Source organism: Cryptotermes secundus, unplaced genomic scaffold (genome assembly GCF_002891405.2).
Source record: "Cryptotermes secundus unplaced genomic scaffold, Csec_1.0 scaffold1525, whole genome shotgun sequence".
NCBI lineage: Eukaryota > Metazoa > Arthropoda > Insecta > Blattodea > Kalotermitidae > Cryptotermes > Cryptotermes secundus.
In genome coordinates, this window is record NW_019724771.1 from 341,252 (window position 1) to 355,589 (window position 14,338).

The 14,338-nt window shown below is 40.9% G+C and overlaps 1 protein-coding gene across 1 annotated transcript in view; it reads right to left on the reverse strand.

Moving 5' to 3' along the window:
- The window catches only part of LOC111863047, a gene marked incomplete at its 3' end in the record, with an annotated part of 400,943 nt that overhangs the window by 298,396 nt on the left and 88,209 nt on the right, over positions 1-14,338 (reverse strand). The window contains exon 4 of the mRNA XM_023848997.2: positions 9,174-9,211. Within this exon, the coding sequence (XP_023704765.1) occupies positions 9,174-9,211 (38 nt within the window). The remainder of the gene's footprint in view (positions 1-9,173; positions 9,212-14,338) is intronic.

Consider the following 14,338-nt stretch of genomic DNA (forward strand, 5'->3'; position numbering starts at 1 on the left):
AAAAAGTCTGCATCCATTCGTAAGTACATGGACAGCTACTTAAAATTTGGTTTCATACAATGCCCTAACACTGATCAATTGCCACGACCTCAATGTGTCATTTGTGCTGCTGTTCTGGGAAATGAAGCTATGAAGCCATCGCGACTTACCCGACATCTCAACACAAGACATTCCGATCTAGTCAACAAACCCACTGAATTCTTTATGCCTAAAAGAGATGCACTTAAAGTAGCAAAGAAAATTATTTACCAAGCTTCAACCACTGACACTTCACTTCTGACGGCATCCTATTTAATATCACTACAGAGAGCTAAATGTAAAAAACCATATTCCACTGGGGAAGAACTCATTAAGCCTTCTTTGATTGCTGCTTTTAATGAAGTATTAGGTCAGTCTCTCACTGCCTTTTTTTTTCAAACCAACATCATTAAAATCAATTTAATAATACAATAATCAATTTTACGCTGAATAACATAAGTTTTTGGTGATCAGCATGGGATATGTCAATGAAAATCAGCACAAATTAATTTAATGATGTTGGTCTGAGGAAACTATAAAATGCTACAAGATTTCATTAGTCCAGTGACTGATAACTAATCTAAATGTAATTTTATGTTTGTCAACATGCCACGCCGTATACATAAGTGTACTAATACTGTTTATGATTATGCTATAATTAATTACTAATATTACATTAGGTTAATGCATGAACTTTAACAAAAATGGAAAGGTATTTACGAGTAAATCTGTTGGGACTGGGCCCTCGTCTTATTAAAAAAAAAAGAACTTACTGGGCCGCGGTTTCATAAAGGTTGAGAAACTGCACTTGTTGTATAGCAGTCGCAGAAGAAGGGTAGCGTNGAAAGAAAGAACTCACTGGGCCGCGGTTTCATAAAGGTTGAGAACCACTGATCTAGTGTGTAGGAAGGAGGAGGAGGAGAAACTGCACTTGTTGTATAGCAGTCGCAGAAGAAGGGTAGCGTCCCTCCTTGGGGGTTGAGAGGACTGTTTTGGAGGCACTCGGTGATTAACAGTCAGAGAAGCAGATAGCTAGGGGTTGTTTCGCCGTGGCCAGCCTAAATTTAGTTTGAGTTCCTTTTCTTCTGACTGAAAAGAAGTCTACATTTCTGGGACGAGTCGTGGCTAAATTTGTGTTTTCTTGCGACTTGTCTATTATCATTTTTGCCGACCTTCTTTGTCTGTTGCCCTCGAAGTTTAAGCAGGGTGTATTTGACATATTAACTTGCGTGCTTTATACCTCTCGTGAGGTGGGTTTTGATAAATAATCATAAGGAAAAGGAGCGGCTCGTCGGCAACGCAGTGAGTGAAATCTGGTTCGGGTTTCATTGTTCTTACGTTGTTCGTTTGGTCGAAATTCAAGTTCGATGTGGTTGTTGATGAAAAAGGGGCGTTGACGGTGCGAGGGGCCCCTCCATAAATACGCGACGTAACTGCTCAAAGTCGTGAAGATAGAAATTGCATTTTTATTGTATGTATAATACAATTATTGGTAGTTTGTTTATCATATTAAACATATGCAAAATTGTTAACTGTAGGTTTTTCTGGGCTACTGCAAATCAAGATCTACGATTGGACACCCCAGTGTATCTCGGGGCAAGAGGCATGAGAAACAACGTAGAGGAACCAAGGACCAGGTCTCCCCGTTCTAGTTAGGTTAAGAGGGGAGGGGCTGATCAAGAGAATGAAGATATGTAAGGTTGAGGTAGAGACTCTATACTACAGTGAAGTACTGAAGTAGAGACTCTAGATTATTAAACTCATAGTTAATAACAATTTAAGGTAAATATTTATATCAGCTTTAGATAAATGAGTCACGTCGAAGAACAGTACACACTGGCGTTCTTGACGTCTTTATTCAAATCTGAGAATATATTACGTTGCTTTATTCATGGCGTCTCTCCATATAAAGCTAATTCTATCTCCAAAATAGGCCGTGAAGGCCCACAATATTGTGGGACGTCGAGGCTTTCACATTTTTTAGACAATCGGCTAACAGATAGCGGTAAGGTCAGCCTTACGCGCCGGTCGCCCTTTACCTCCCCCCCTCTCACAGTAAGATTCCTGGTACTCATTTCTGTAAGAGGCTGAGTGGACCCCAGGGCCAGAGTACGGCTGGAAGGATTAGGTCAACTGAAAACTCTAATGACCTCAACGAGAATCGAATCCGCGACCTCCCGCCTTGTAGCATAGTGTCTCAACAAATTATGCTACCGCGTACCCCTTTTCGTCTCTCCACACTTCAAAAAGAGTAAATTCGCGGCTCAAAGAGACACATACATGCATTAGCAACGAAGCAAGCCAAACTGCATTCATTCAATGTCCCAGGAAATTTAAAATTCACTGTCTTGAAGGATATTATTTTGTGGGAAATATCGCTGTGTAATCCAGTAGAAAATTGTACCGGACCACAATACATACACAATATGAGCGCCGTGGGAAGGCGGATGTCTGACATGATGCGCAGTGTGTCTCAGCCCCTCACCACTATGGTGGTACTGCATGTTACGTCACTTCCTGGACACCGTCATCAGAACCTGAACCCATAATCTTACACAACAAAAACAGTTCAAAATATCCATCATCATCATCACAGTCTTCATTACACCGATTACCGATAGCTAATAAATTCTGCTCGGTGTGTGTCGGGAAAGAAGGCCCAGTAAATATAATATCAAACTGTTTTCAAATTAACCTGTGACGTAAAATGTATGTCAGTAATGAATGGGGACACTTTGGCACCGAGAAACTGAAGATGACAATTGTAAATAATTGAAACAAAAAAATAGTGAAGGAAATTTTGTTTGAAATACAGGAGACAAGGAAGCATGACTGAATTAAAATGAAACCAATTGCGGTCTGATATTGGACCTTATTGAAAGTTTGTGTATTTGGCTGGAAACAAAAATCCCAGGCGATATAGTCCCAGCATCCACTAATGTGTATAGCAGACATCGAAGGCATATGAATGTAAGTATCAGTATAAATAAATAAATATAATAATAAATGCTTTGATAATATACAACACAAATTTAGGTATTTGGGAAAGGCTGTATCAAAATTATGTTCGCGAAGAAATCAAGTGACGATAAATTTCGGGATAAGCTGGCTATCATCTGTGTCTTCAAGTCTCCTGTCTAAAAAAGCAAAGATTACAATATAAAAATATTTTATTCTTCTCATAGTTATATGTAAAATTTGGGCTCTTACCCTAAGGAAAGAATAAACTCAGAGGTTTTAGAACAGGATTTTGAGAAGAATATTTTGACTTTAGAGGGCGGAAATAACAGGAGGCTGGTCAACGTTACATACTGAGGAGCTCTATAACTTGCAGTCTTCCTTAATAATATTAGAGCGAAAAACAATGACAATTAGATGGACGGTAGATGTAGGTTGCATGGCAGAGGTGAGAAATGCTTATAAAATTTTAGCCAGGAAATCTGTGGCGATGAGACAACTTGGGTGCTTTAGGCTTAACGTGGAGGCTAATATTAGAATTTATCTTAAATATGGGTGTGAGGGTATGGACTGGATGTATCTGGCTCAGGATAATGCCAAGAGGCAAGCTCTTGTGTGAACGATAATGAACATTCGGGTTCTATAAAAGGCGTATATTCTGACCAAGTTAGCGATTACCATGTTTCCAGGAAGGACTCTAGGCCATGGAGTTAATTGCCTTGGTCTCTTCAGGTGAGCATGTGAATCGCTTCTTAAGGAGTACGACTCAGACTGTGGGCCGTGCGTCACATTTCTAAGCACTAGTAGCTCCGGTAATTCGAACAGCCTATTCACGAAGGCGCACATGAAAATCGTTCTTTTGCATGATTCATTAGAATTACATTACGGAAGGCTAGATCGAATAGCCACGAAGGTAAACACTGACACGTGACTTCCTAGGGGAATTCCCTCTTTCGCTGGAGCTTAGAGGCCCACATGCTATCCGATTCCTCGGTTCTCCGTAAGCCAAGCAGACAATATAAACTGGTTCGAGGTTCAGCTAAGACCTAAGCTATTATCACTGAGATTTTTGTCACTATTCTGCCTCTCCAAGCGAGTGAGAGGACGGTAACTTCAGAGAGACAAGGAAAGTTTTAAGAAACCCAGTTATCACAAACATTTTAACTGCTTGATTCTAAAGAGTTCTGACGATGGTGTATAACACACAGAATTACTGGCTTTTTGGACTTTTTCCATCATACTAGAAAACACGACGTTTCGGAAACTGGATCTGTTTCCGTCCTCAGGTGAGGGGTGAAGACACCTACTCAGTTGAGTCCCTTAGAAAGAGCTAATCTCAATCACTGTAAATCTGACGGGGGTTGTCCAATGATTGAGATTAGTTCTTTCTAAGGGGCCAAACTGAGTGTCTTCCCCCTTCACCTGAGGACGGAAACAGATGCAGTTTCCGAAACGTCGTGTTGGTCGTGTTTTCTATTTTCTAGCATATCGGACGACGGAAAAAGTCCAAAAAAACCCGGTAATTCTGTACCTTGACTGCTGTTTAATAATCGTCTAAAATCCAGGTTCGTCTTATAACTGCAATATTTATAGTTCTCGAGAGTGGAATGCTTTTGTAATGGATTGGACCTTAGGGTGCTATAAGAGGGATGGTTACAACGAGCAAGTTAATGGGCTGTTATGAGAACGTTCAGCGGTGTGAAGCTAGCCACAGGTTTGGTAAAATCGATCTGTGAATCCTGAATAGCTATGTTTCCTATAATATCATAAGATTTTTTGTTGCCCTTTGTTCTGACAAAGAAATCTTAAGTATCCTTGGACAGTTTCGTATGTATCACTCGCAACAAAGATCTTGTCACTGGGGCGAGTAAGGAACCTAAGAGCGGCCTTCGTAGTCTAGGGGTAACGTTCCCATCTCATGACTCGTAGTACGCGGGTTCAAAAACCCGGCGGAGGTCGTGGAATTTTTAAGGATGGAAAAATTCAGGGAACAAGTCCTCCGGGAGGGACTTTAAGCCGTGGGTCCCGTGTCGTAGATTTACGGCACGTAAAAGAACCTCATGTCTCTAGGAGACCTCTGAGCAAAATTAGGCAACATTTCCCGCCCAAGTAGTTTCCAATTCCTCCGGTAGATGGGGGAAGTATTAGGTACCACTGCCAGAGGAGGGGGGACCTCTCTAACAGAAAGGGACTAACTATTAGATACCACTGCCAGAGGAGGTTGGAACCTCGCTGGCAGAAAGGAGCTGATAGTAAGCACCAGTACCGGTAGGGTATGGAGACAGTAGAAATTAAAGGGGGACGCACAATGGACCACTAAGCGGTCTAAGTGCATGGGGAAACCCACCTCCTCAATACGGAATACGGAAGGAACCTAAGACATACAATCATGGAGATAGAAATAGTTAACAATCTTGAAAATGTTTTCTAAACTTCTGAATTTTTATCGAGCGATAAAGTTGATTAATAATTCAAAATTTAATTTGGTTGACAAATTTAGTTAGAACATCGAAAAATGCCTCTTATTTCCATCCACCAAAGTGACACAGCTCCCATGAGAATAAACCGGCAGGCAACTGACAGCGGCGGAAACTGGGTGTTTATAAACATCGATCATCATCTCCACTCTACCCACGTCGCTAAGCAATACGAAATAATCTAAATATAACACAAAAGTACAAAACTTGTGCCTATCTGGGCGAGGAAGGTCACGGCTTTGACGACCTCTCGTTTTCATGAAACCATAAAGGAACAGTTGTTCTGAGTACTTGAAAAATGGTAGCTTTGTGTTATTATAAACCATTAACATCAAACCGCACCAATGTAACTGAGTGTGTGGCAATTCAACCCACTCCGCATCGACGCAATCTGCTTATTTAAAAAAATCACTTGAATAGGATATGCATGGTCTCCAAAACGGTAACTTGTCTTACCAAATTCTGTGTGGTTATACCATGCACCCCAAACGCATGGTGTTTCCCAGCTTATCCTAATGCCCGTCACTGATCTATCCTACAAACGGTTCAACCAATCAAATCCCGAAGTTCATATTCATATCCTCGTACTTTCCTTCAGTCACTGTTTATTTCATCTTCCTCGGATCTGCGATTCTTTTACAGCTGTTGCAAAAAATGTTGTAATCTGAAGAAGGCCGTCTTCTGGGATGCGGCTCCGTGTAGATCTTGTGTGGACCGACGTTTCAGAGGAACGTATCGCCTACATCTTCATGGTAGAAAGGTCCGCGAGCGAGGAACCAGCTTGAGCAGGTGGCTGGCGCCACTTCTTCATAGTCACTGCTGTGGGAACCCCAAATCTCACGTATTGCAATCTGCGTTCCCGTGTGTCTATTCAGATTTCATTTGAAAAAAACTCTGATAAATTTTCGCCATAGAAAGCAACCGCACATTCAGTGCCAAGCTGGATTATTAAATCAGTTATTAACTAATAACATTCCATGGATGTCAGTAATATATAAAGCTAAATCAAATACGATAATTAGAATGATGACGTCAAGGGGGATGTGGTACATGTAGCACGAATGGGGGAGAACAGGAATGCATATAGGATATTGGTGGGAAAGCCAGAAGGAAAGAGACCACTGGGAAGACCAAAACGTACTTGGGTGGACAATATTAAAATGAACCTTAGTTAGATAGGATGGGATGGTATGGATTGGAATGATCTGACTTAGGATAGGGACCAGTGGCGTGTTCTTGTGAACACGGTAATTAACTTTCGGGTTCTATAAAATGCTGGAAAATTCTTGAGTTGTTGCAGATTTGGAAGCTCCTCAAGAAGTGCTCAGCTCCATAAGTAAGTAAACCAAATACGAGTTACGAACTGGAGTATCTACACAGTGAACAGCACTTTTACTATTTTTGGTAATTCGAACAAAAGGACAAAGTCATTCTATAAAGAAGACACCAATTTCCTTTAACATATCGATCTTCTATCAGCCTTCTATCGTAAATTTCAAGGTTACGTTCCTGTGCTGGTGTCTGCAGCCACTGTTCGACGTCTTTCAAGCAGACAATGATAAGATCAGATCAGAGTACTGACAGAAATCCATTATTAGCATGCAGTACTTAATTTGACCTAGTAACCCAAATAACATTTCTACAACAAACAAATCAACAATTGTTATCGACCTTTTCTAAGACGCTTGCGGTACATAAGTCTAAAATAAAGTAAAAGTAAAGTAAAGTAAAGTAAAGTAAAGTAAAGTAAAGTAAAGTAAAGTAAAGCTATTTTTGTACCAGGCCGTGAAGGCCCATAGGGTTGTGAGACGTTGAGGGTCCCACATTATCTAGACAATCGGCTCAAAGATGGCGGTAAGGTTGTCAGCCTTACGCGCCGGCCGCTCTTTACTCCCCAGGAAAATTATTTAATTAATTCCTGGTACTCATTTCTATTAGAGGATGAGTGAACCCCAGGGCCTAGTGCGGCTGGAAGGATTAGGTCAACTGAAAAAAATCCAATGACCTCATCGGGATTTGAACCCGCGACCTTCCGGCTTGTAGCGTAGCACCGCGTGCCCCAAAGTCTATATGGTAAGTGTCCCAAAATATTCTGTATTTTGTTGCACAAAAAAAGTTTTCTAAAAACTATGCTGAAAAAGATGTAACGGTTTCTCCATGATAAAACCAAAACATATTTCCAGACGTACAAGCATGTACACGCATATGAGAAATATGGTTTTTGCTTGAATAATTCAGCACAGAATTCTACGAAATCTGAAGGTCACTAGGGTTCAACTTCTAGGGAGATATAACGGAGTGAATGGCCCTTGTTGCCTGCTCTCCGTGACTAAAATCTTAAGCTCCTCTCCAGAAGGAGAACAGACTGTGTGTATGTGCGTGTATATGCATCTGAGAGCTCTGAAACGAACTGGCAGGCTTCAATGAAAAGTTGTAGGAAGATGGCGTCACCCAAGTCCACCCTTCAAATCCATATTTCCAGTTCCTCCAACTTTTCGCCAGTTATAATACACACAGCCTCAATTCTGTATAGCATACCGCAAATATGCAAACTCTGAGACGAAAATATTCTTCTAACAAGGAGAATAATGTTTGCAGAAATAAATATGAGTATTAATGATGCTATATAAATATAGCTGATCAGATATTACGTACTGGCTGTAAGGCATTTGAAGTTAAAATCACTCTATGATCCTCACTTGTATTTCCAGGACTGAAACGCCTGATACGATGGAGAATGGCAGGACTGTTTTTAAATTTCTATTTAGTTGTATGATTTTTATTTATATAAGTTCCTATGCTTCAATAAAGGAGTGGAGAGGAGATTTTCGCTCCCCAATGACCCGGAATAATGTCGTCTTTCGGAATACTTTGTACTTGATCATACTGTATATTAATTATTCCCAGACACACACAATTATTTGATTTCTATTCCTGGAAGTTGTAACATTGAAAATGGTGTAGGCGTGATACCCAAAGGGAGGATATGTACAATTGTAGGATTTGCTCTTGTTCCCACAAACTATGTTCAGAAATATGTTGCAGTAAGTTTTTTTTTATTATTCTTTGGCGCTACAGCCCAAATTTGGGCCTTAGCCTACCTCCATGAAACTCCATGAAACAAATTACAACACTCGCAGCTAAGAAGGGAACACACATCACAAGACGCGGTTTACACAGAAAATAAGAAAAAGGACCCCGTAGTGAACGAACCACATGCAAGTTTTAATTAAGACAAATAAGATGAATTATCTTAACAAGTTTTAGCGAGTGTAAATTTATCATAGTTGACAAACACGGACTTTTTAAATACTTTTTAAATGGTTGGTGAAAACATATGAAGGCAGGCAATGCAATAGATTGACGTAGTTGGGACACCTGATGATGGCACTGTGTTGCCGAAACATGTTGCGAAGTGACAGGTGAAATTGTGTGCACTACAAGACGGCCACTATATATAAAATGGATGAATACTGCTTCCTATGACTGAATCTTTGTGTAAACGTAGCTGTCCTTCAAGAGCAGTTGAACTTCACAGCTGCAAATTAAATGAATTTATGCATTCAGACTGTCTCTAGGACTATTGCTTATAAGAGTACTTCACAGTTAAACGACTATTGTACAACGAATTGTGACGAAAATACCGCTACAATTTCTCGTTAAACTTCAAAGGGGTTTATGCTACTTAAAGATACTTTTTGCAAAGTCTGAGGTACTCACTCGGTAACCTGCATCATGATGTCGAGCTGAGCTGCCATCTGTAGAGAGAAAAACACAACACTATTACAAGGATAACGGAGGAATAAACTTAGATAAATTTCAACCGAATTACATAGAGGGAAATTTTCCCATTCAAAATCACTAGAAGTGCCACAACTGTTTCATGTGGGATCCGTTGTGCAGTATATTTTCTCTCAACAGTAAAAATTTACATACTGGAGCAAACGAAAATTGGAGTACTGATTTGAAAAATGCTTTTATTTCTCAGCATAATCTCCCTGTACATTGAGGCACTTGTCTCATTGTTTCACAAGCCCCTGAAAACCAGCAGCATAAAATTCTTCGGGCTGCTGTCGGAACCAGGCGTGTTCACACGGCATGGCCTGCCTCATAATGCATGACAGGTTAGGTTTTCACAAGGTCTGTGCACGATGGGTGCCGCGCATGCTGACCCCACAGCACAAAATGCAAAGAATGAGTCTGGCATTACAGAAATTCAATCGCTACAGCGATGAAGGACACGATATGCTGGGCCGAATTGTAACAGGTGATGAGTGTTGGGTTCACCATTACCAGCTCGAGACAAAGGCGTGCGTCAATGCAGTGGAAACATCCTGCGTCGCCTGCCAAAAAGAAGTTTAAGGTGAGAACATCCTCCAGGAAAGTGATGATCACAGTCTTCTGGGATCACGAAGGCATACAGCTCACCGCATTCCAGCCTCTAAGACAAACCGTAAATGCCGACTCCTACTGTAACATCCTCAGGAAACTTCGCAAGGCCATCCAACAGAAGCATGCAACCTGTCATGCAGTATGAGGTAGGCCATGCCATGTGAACACGCCTGGTTCCGACAGCAGCCCAAAGAATTGTATGCTGCTGGTTTTCAGGGGCTTGTGAAACAATGAGACAAGTGCCTCAATGTACAGGGAGATTATGCTGAGAAATAAAAGCATTTTTCAAATCAGTACTCCAATTTTCGTTTGCTCCAGTATGTAAATTTTTACTGTTGAGAGAAAATATACTGCACAACGGATCCCACATGAAACAGTTGTGGCACTTCTAGTGATTTTGAATGGGAAAATTTCCCTCTATGTAATTCGGTTGAAATTTATCTAAGTTTATTCCTCCGTTATCCTTGTAATAGTGTTGTGTTTTTCTCTCTACAGATGGCAGCTCAGCTCGACATCATGATGCGGGTTACCGAGTGAGTACCTCAGACTTTGCAAAAAGTATCTTTAAGTAGCATAAACCCCTTTGAAGTTTAACGAGAAATTGTAGCGGTATTTTCGTCACAATTCGTTGTACAATAGTCGTTTAACTGTGAAGTACTCTTATAAGCAATAGTCCTAGAGACAGTCTGAATGCATAAATTCATTTAATTTGCAGCTGTGAAGTTCAACTGCTCTTGAAGGACAGCTACGTTTACACAAAGATTCAGTCATAGGAAGCAGTATTCATCCATTTTATATATAGTGGCCGTCTTGTAGTGCACACAATTTCACCTGTCACTTCGCAACATGTTTCGGCAACAGAGTGCCATCATCAGGTGTCCCAACTACGTCAATCTATTGCATTGCCTGCCTTCATATGTTTTCACCAACCATTTAAAAAGTATTTANCTTAAAAATTCCACGACCTCCGCCGGGTTTGAACCCGCGTACCTTGAGTAATGAGGTGGGAGCGTTACCCCTAGTATACTACATCACATGTATAATTACTACGAACAACAAAAAATAGTTTCTGAAAGTTCAGCGCAGATTTCTCTGCACTGACATTCTATTACAATAGTATAGTTCCTGATAGTCTATACAGATTTCGTTCATAAAATCTTCCAGTCTGATTAGTACAACACAAAACAGATTATTCAATTGCAATTAATTTATCACTCATCACATTCATCCACGAGGTAATTAAAATCGTAAGAGAGGGTACTACCAAAAAGTTTTAATAATATTTCTACAATTTATAAACATTTAACGCATTGCCTATACTTGGAATTAATTGGAAAAGTAACAAAGATAAAGATAACCCTATAAGAGGCTGTGGAGGCCCACAGGGTTGTGAAACGTCAAGGCTCCCACATTTTCCAGATAATCGACTCACAGATGGCGATGAGGTTGTCAGCCTCACGCGCCGGCCGCCTTTTACAACCTAAGAAGATTCCTTGTACTCATTTCTGTTAAAGGCTGAGTCGACCACATGGCCACAGTGTGTCTGGAACGTTTAGGTAAATCAAAAAATTCAGTGACCTCATCGGGAATTGAAATCGTGACCTTCCAGCTTTTAGCATATTACCTCAACCAAATACGTTACCGCGTGCCCCGATATTAATTGGAAGACAAAGCAGACCAACCTGCTTATTTCCCAAAGAGCACTCCTCACAGAAAACTTCAGGATCTATCATTAAGCTACAATTCCACGTCAGATAATCATATGAATGTCATGCTAATATCAACAGAACATGGGTTCATAAAATATTTCATAATATTACGTAATTTCACATGTATGATGCTGCGGACATTTTACTGAAAATTAAAGTAACCCTCCCCCTCCACCCAAATGAGGTAAAATATAACATTACTCCTGTGCAGGTACCACGGCACGAATATATGTAAGAGGCTACGTGGTAAAGATTGGCGACTTCTCGTTTTCGGCATGAGATAAGGGGTAGTAGCTGTTTTCATTTTCGGAAACCGACCTAACAGTCAAGCGGATGTAAATTATAATTTTTACTTCAGAAAAACAAATTAATTTCGTTTATTTCCAGAACAAAGGAAAATGCTGGAAAACCGAATCGTACCAATCATAGGAGCAGATGCTAAAATAGGAACTGCATTAAAACGAACAAAGGAAATTCGTTGTGTGCAGAATGCCACAAGACCTCAAAGAAGAATTCCCGTTTGTCTTCATATCATTCATTCTATTCCTTTTTGTTTCACTGAAGACGTGTCGCTTTTGTTTTTCCCACTGTGAAGGGGAACTGGTTCATCGGATTCAACATTTCATCTGTGATTTCTTATTGATTGTGCCACTCCCAGTATTCCTGTCTAAGTACTTACAAACTTCACTCCACGGAGCACAGTACCTCAGATGTTAATAGTCGCTGTCAGCAAAAAACATTTCAGTGTTTTACGAAACCGGAATTTTCATTACCATGTCCACAAGGGATGCAGAGGGATGCAGTCAAAATCATTACACTTTATTTCTGTAACATTCATTTTAATATTATTATCCTACTTGGGTTTCCTAAGTTGACTCTTCTGTTTGGGGCCCTCGTCTCTCCCAAGCGCCCACAAGCCCCGCCTCCTTCATATTCCTTGTTATCATCATCAACGACAAAACAGCCCTTTTTAAGCCGCAGCCCCTCTTAGAAGATTCCTCAAGATTTGTCATCCGGGATTCACTTCTTTGGATTTCACAACAATACTATTTTACAGAGCAAGTGTCTCAGCATTGCATCCAACCCCCAACCTGGAGGACCAGGTGCCTGTATTTATGTCCCCCAATGACAGGGTGGTCCAACTATACTTCCAGGCACCGGGTTCCCTTTTCGTCACCTTCTACGACCCGCTGGGCTACAATGGCGATATTCTAACCAGCCTCCACACTGGATTCTTTATTTGACCATTCCAGCAATATTCTGTAGAGAGCACAGGGTGTGAGGTTCTTCAAATAATTCTTCCATGTCCTTTGTAACATTTCGTGATGTATTAACTTTCGGCAATGAGGGTTGCTGGTCACCCCGGGAACCCCCAAACTGGAGGGCTTCACATTGTTGGTCCTTCATGATTGCTTATTCAATATATCCACAGCTGCCCTCCATGTGTGGAGGCCAGAGCCATGACGTGATAGTAAGGTATCCATTTAACGCACTCTAATGGGGCATGTTTTTACTAAATTAAAGTCGGGTGGAAACACTCACAGCAGGCTCTAATATCTCCGCTCAAAATGTTTGACATCGGTGTCAAGATGAATCTGGCCATACATATACGGCAGTGGCTACAGTAAATCCGAACACAGATGAAAGGCGAACAGACATCCATGCCTCGAGTGGGATTCAAACCCACGATCCCACTGTCTGAGCGAAGGCATAAGTGAATTGATATAACATTTAATATGCAGCCTAAAATAAAGTAACAATTTAGAGTGACAAAAATATTTCGAAATTATGAATAAACGTAAACCTGTTAGTATAAAATATAATTAAACTTCATTAATAAGAAGATTTTTAAAAACATACAGTGTACAATTTTGCCTGTGGTTCTATACGGGTGTGAAACTTGGCCATTAAGGGAGGAACATAGACTGAGGGTGTTTGAGAACAGGGTGCTGAGGAGAATATTTGGACCGAAGAGGGATGAAGTGAGAGGAGGTTGAGAAAACTGCACAGTGAGGAGCTTCATAACTTGTACTCTTCTCCAAGTATAATTAGAATGATCAAGTCAAGGAGAATGAGGTGGGCAGAGCATGTAGCACGAATGGGGGAGACGAGGAATGTGTATAGGATATTGGTGGGAAAGCCCGAAGGAAAGAGACCACTGGGAACACCAAGGCGTAGGTGGGTGGATAATATTAAAATCGATCTTAGAGAGATAGGATGGGATAGATTGGATTTATCTGGCTCAGGATAGGGACCAGTGGGGGGCTCTTGTGAAGACGGTAATGAACCTTCGGGTTCCACAAAATGCTGGGAAATTCTAGAGTAGCTACAGAATTGGCGGCTCCTCCAGAAGGGCTCAGCTCCATGAGTAANAAGTGACCGCAGTACAAGAGACTTATTCCCACCCCACTAACATAGAAAACTATGAACTTTTCCCTTATAATAAGCAGACATTAAATCGTCATGCAACCATTCACTATTAGGTTGTGCTACTCACACTGCCGAGAAAAAATATATAGGCCTATTGAATGCATGAACAATCAGCAGTAAGGCTCAAGTGTCTGTTAAACACATTAAACTAAAACTATAGGAGTGTGTGTGTGTGTGTGTGTGTGTGTGTATATATACAGGGTGTCCCAGGAGGAATGGGCCAAACTTCGGGAGGGTGTTCCTTATGTTAAAGTATGCCGATATAACCCAAAACACCTATGTCCAAAGTTGAACGGTTACGGAGATAATGGCCCGAGAAAAGTGTGGTCTTCTTGCAGGTCCACGCACTGTGGA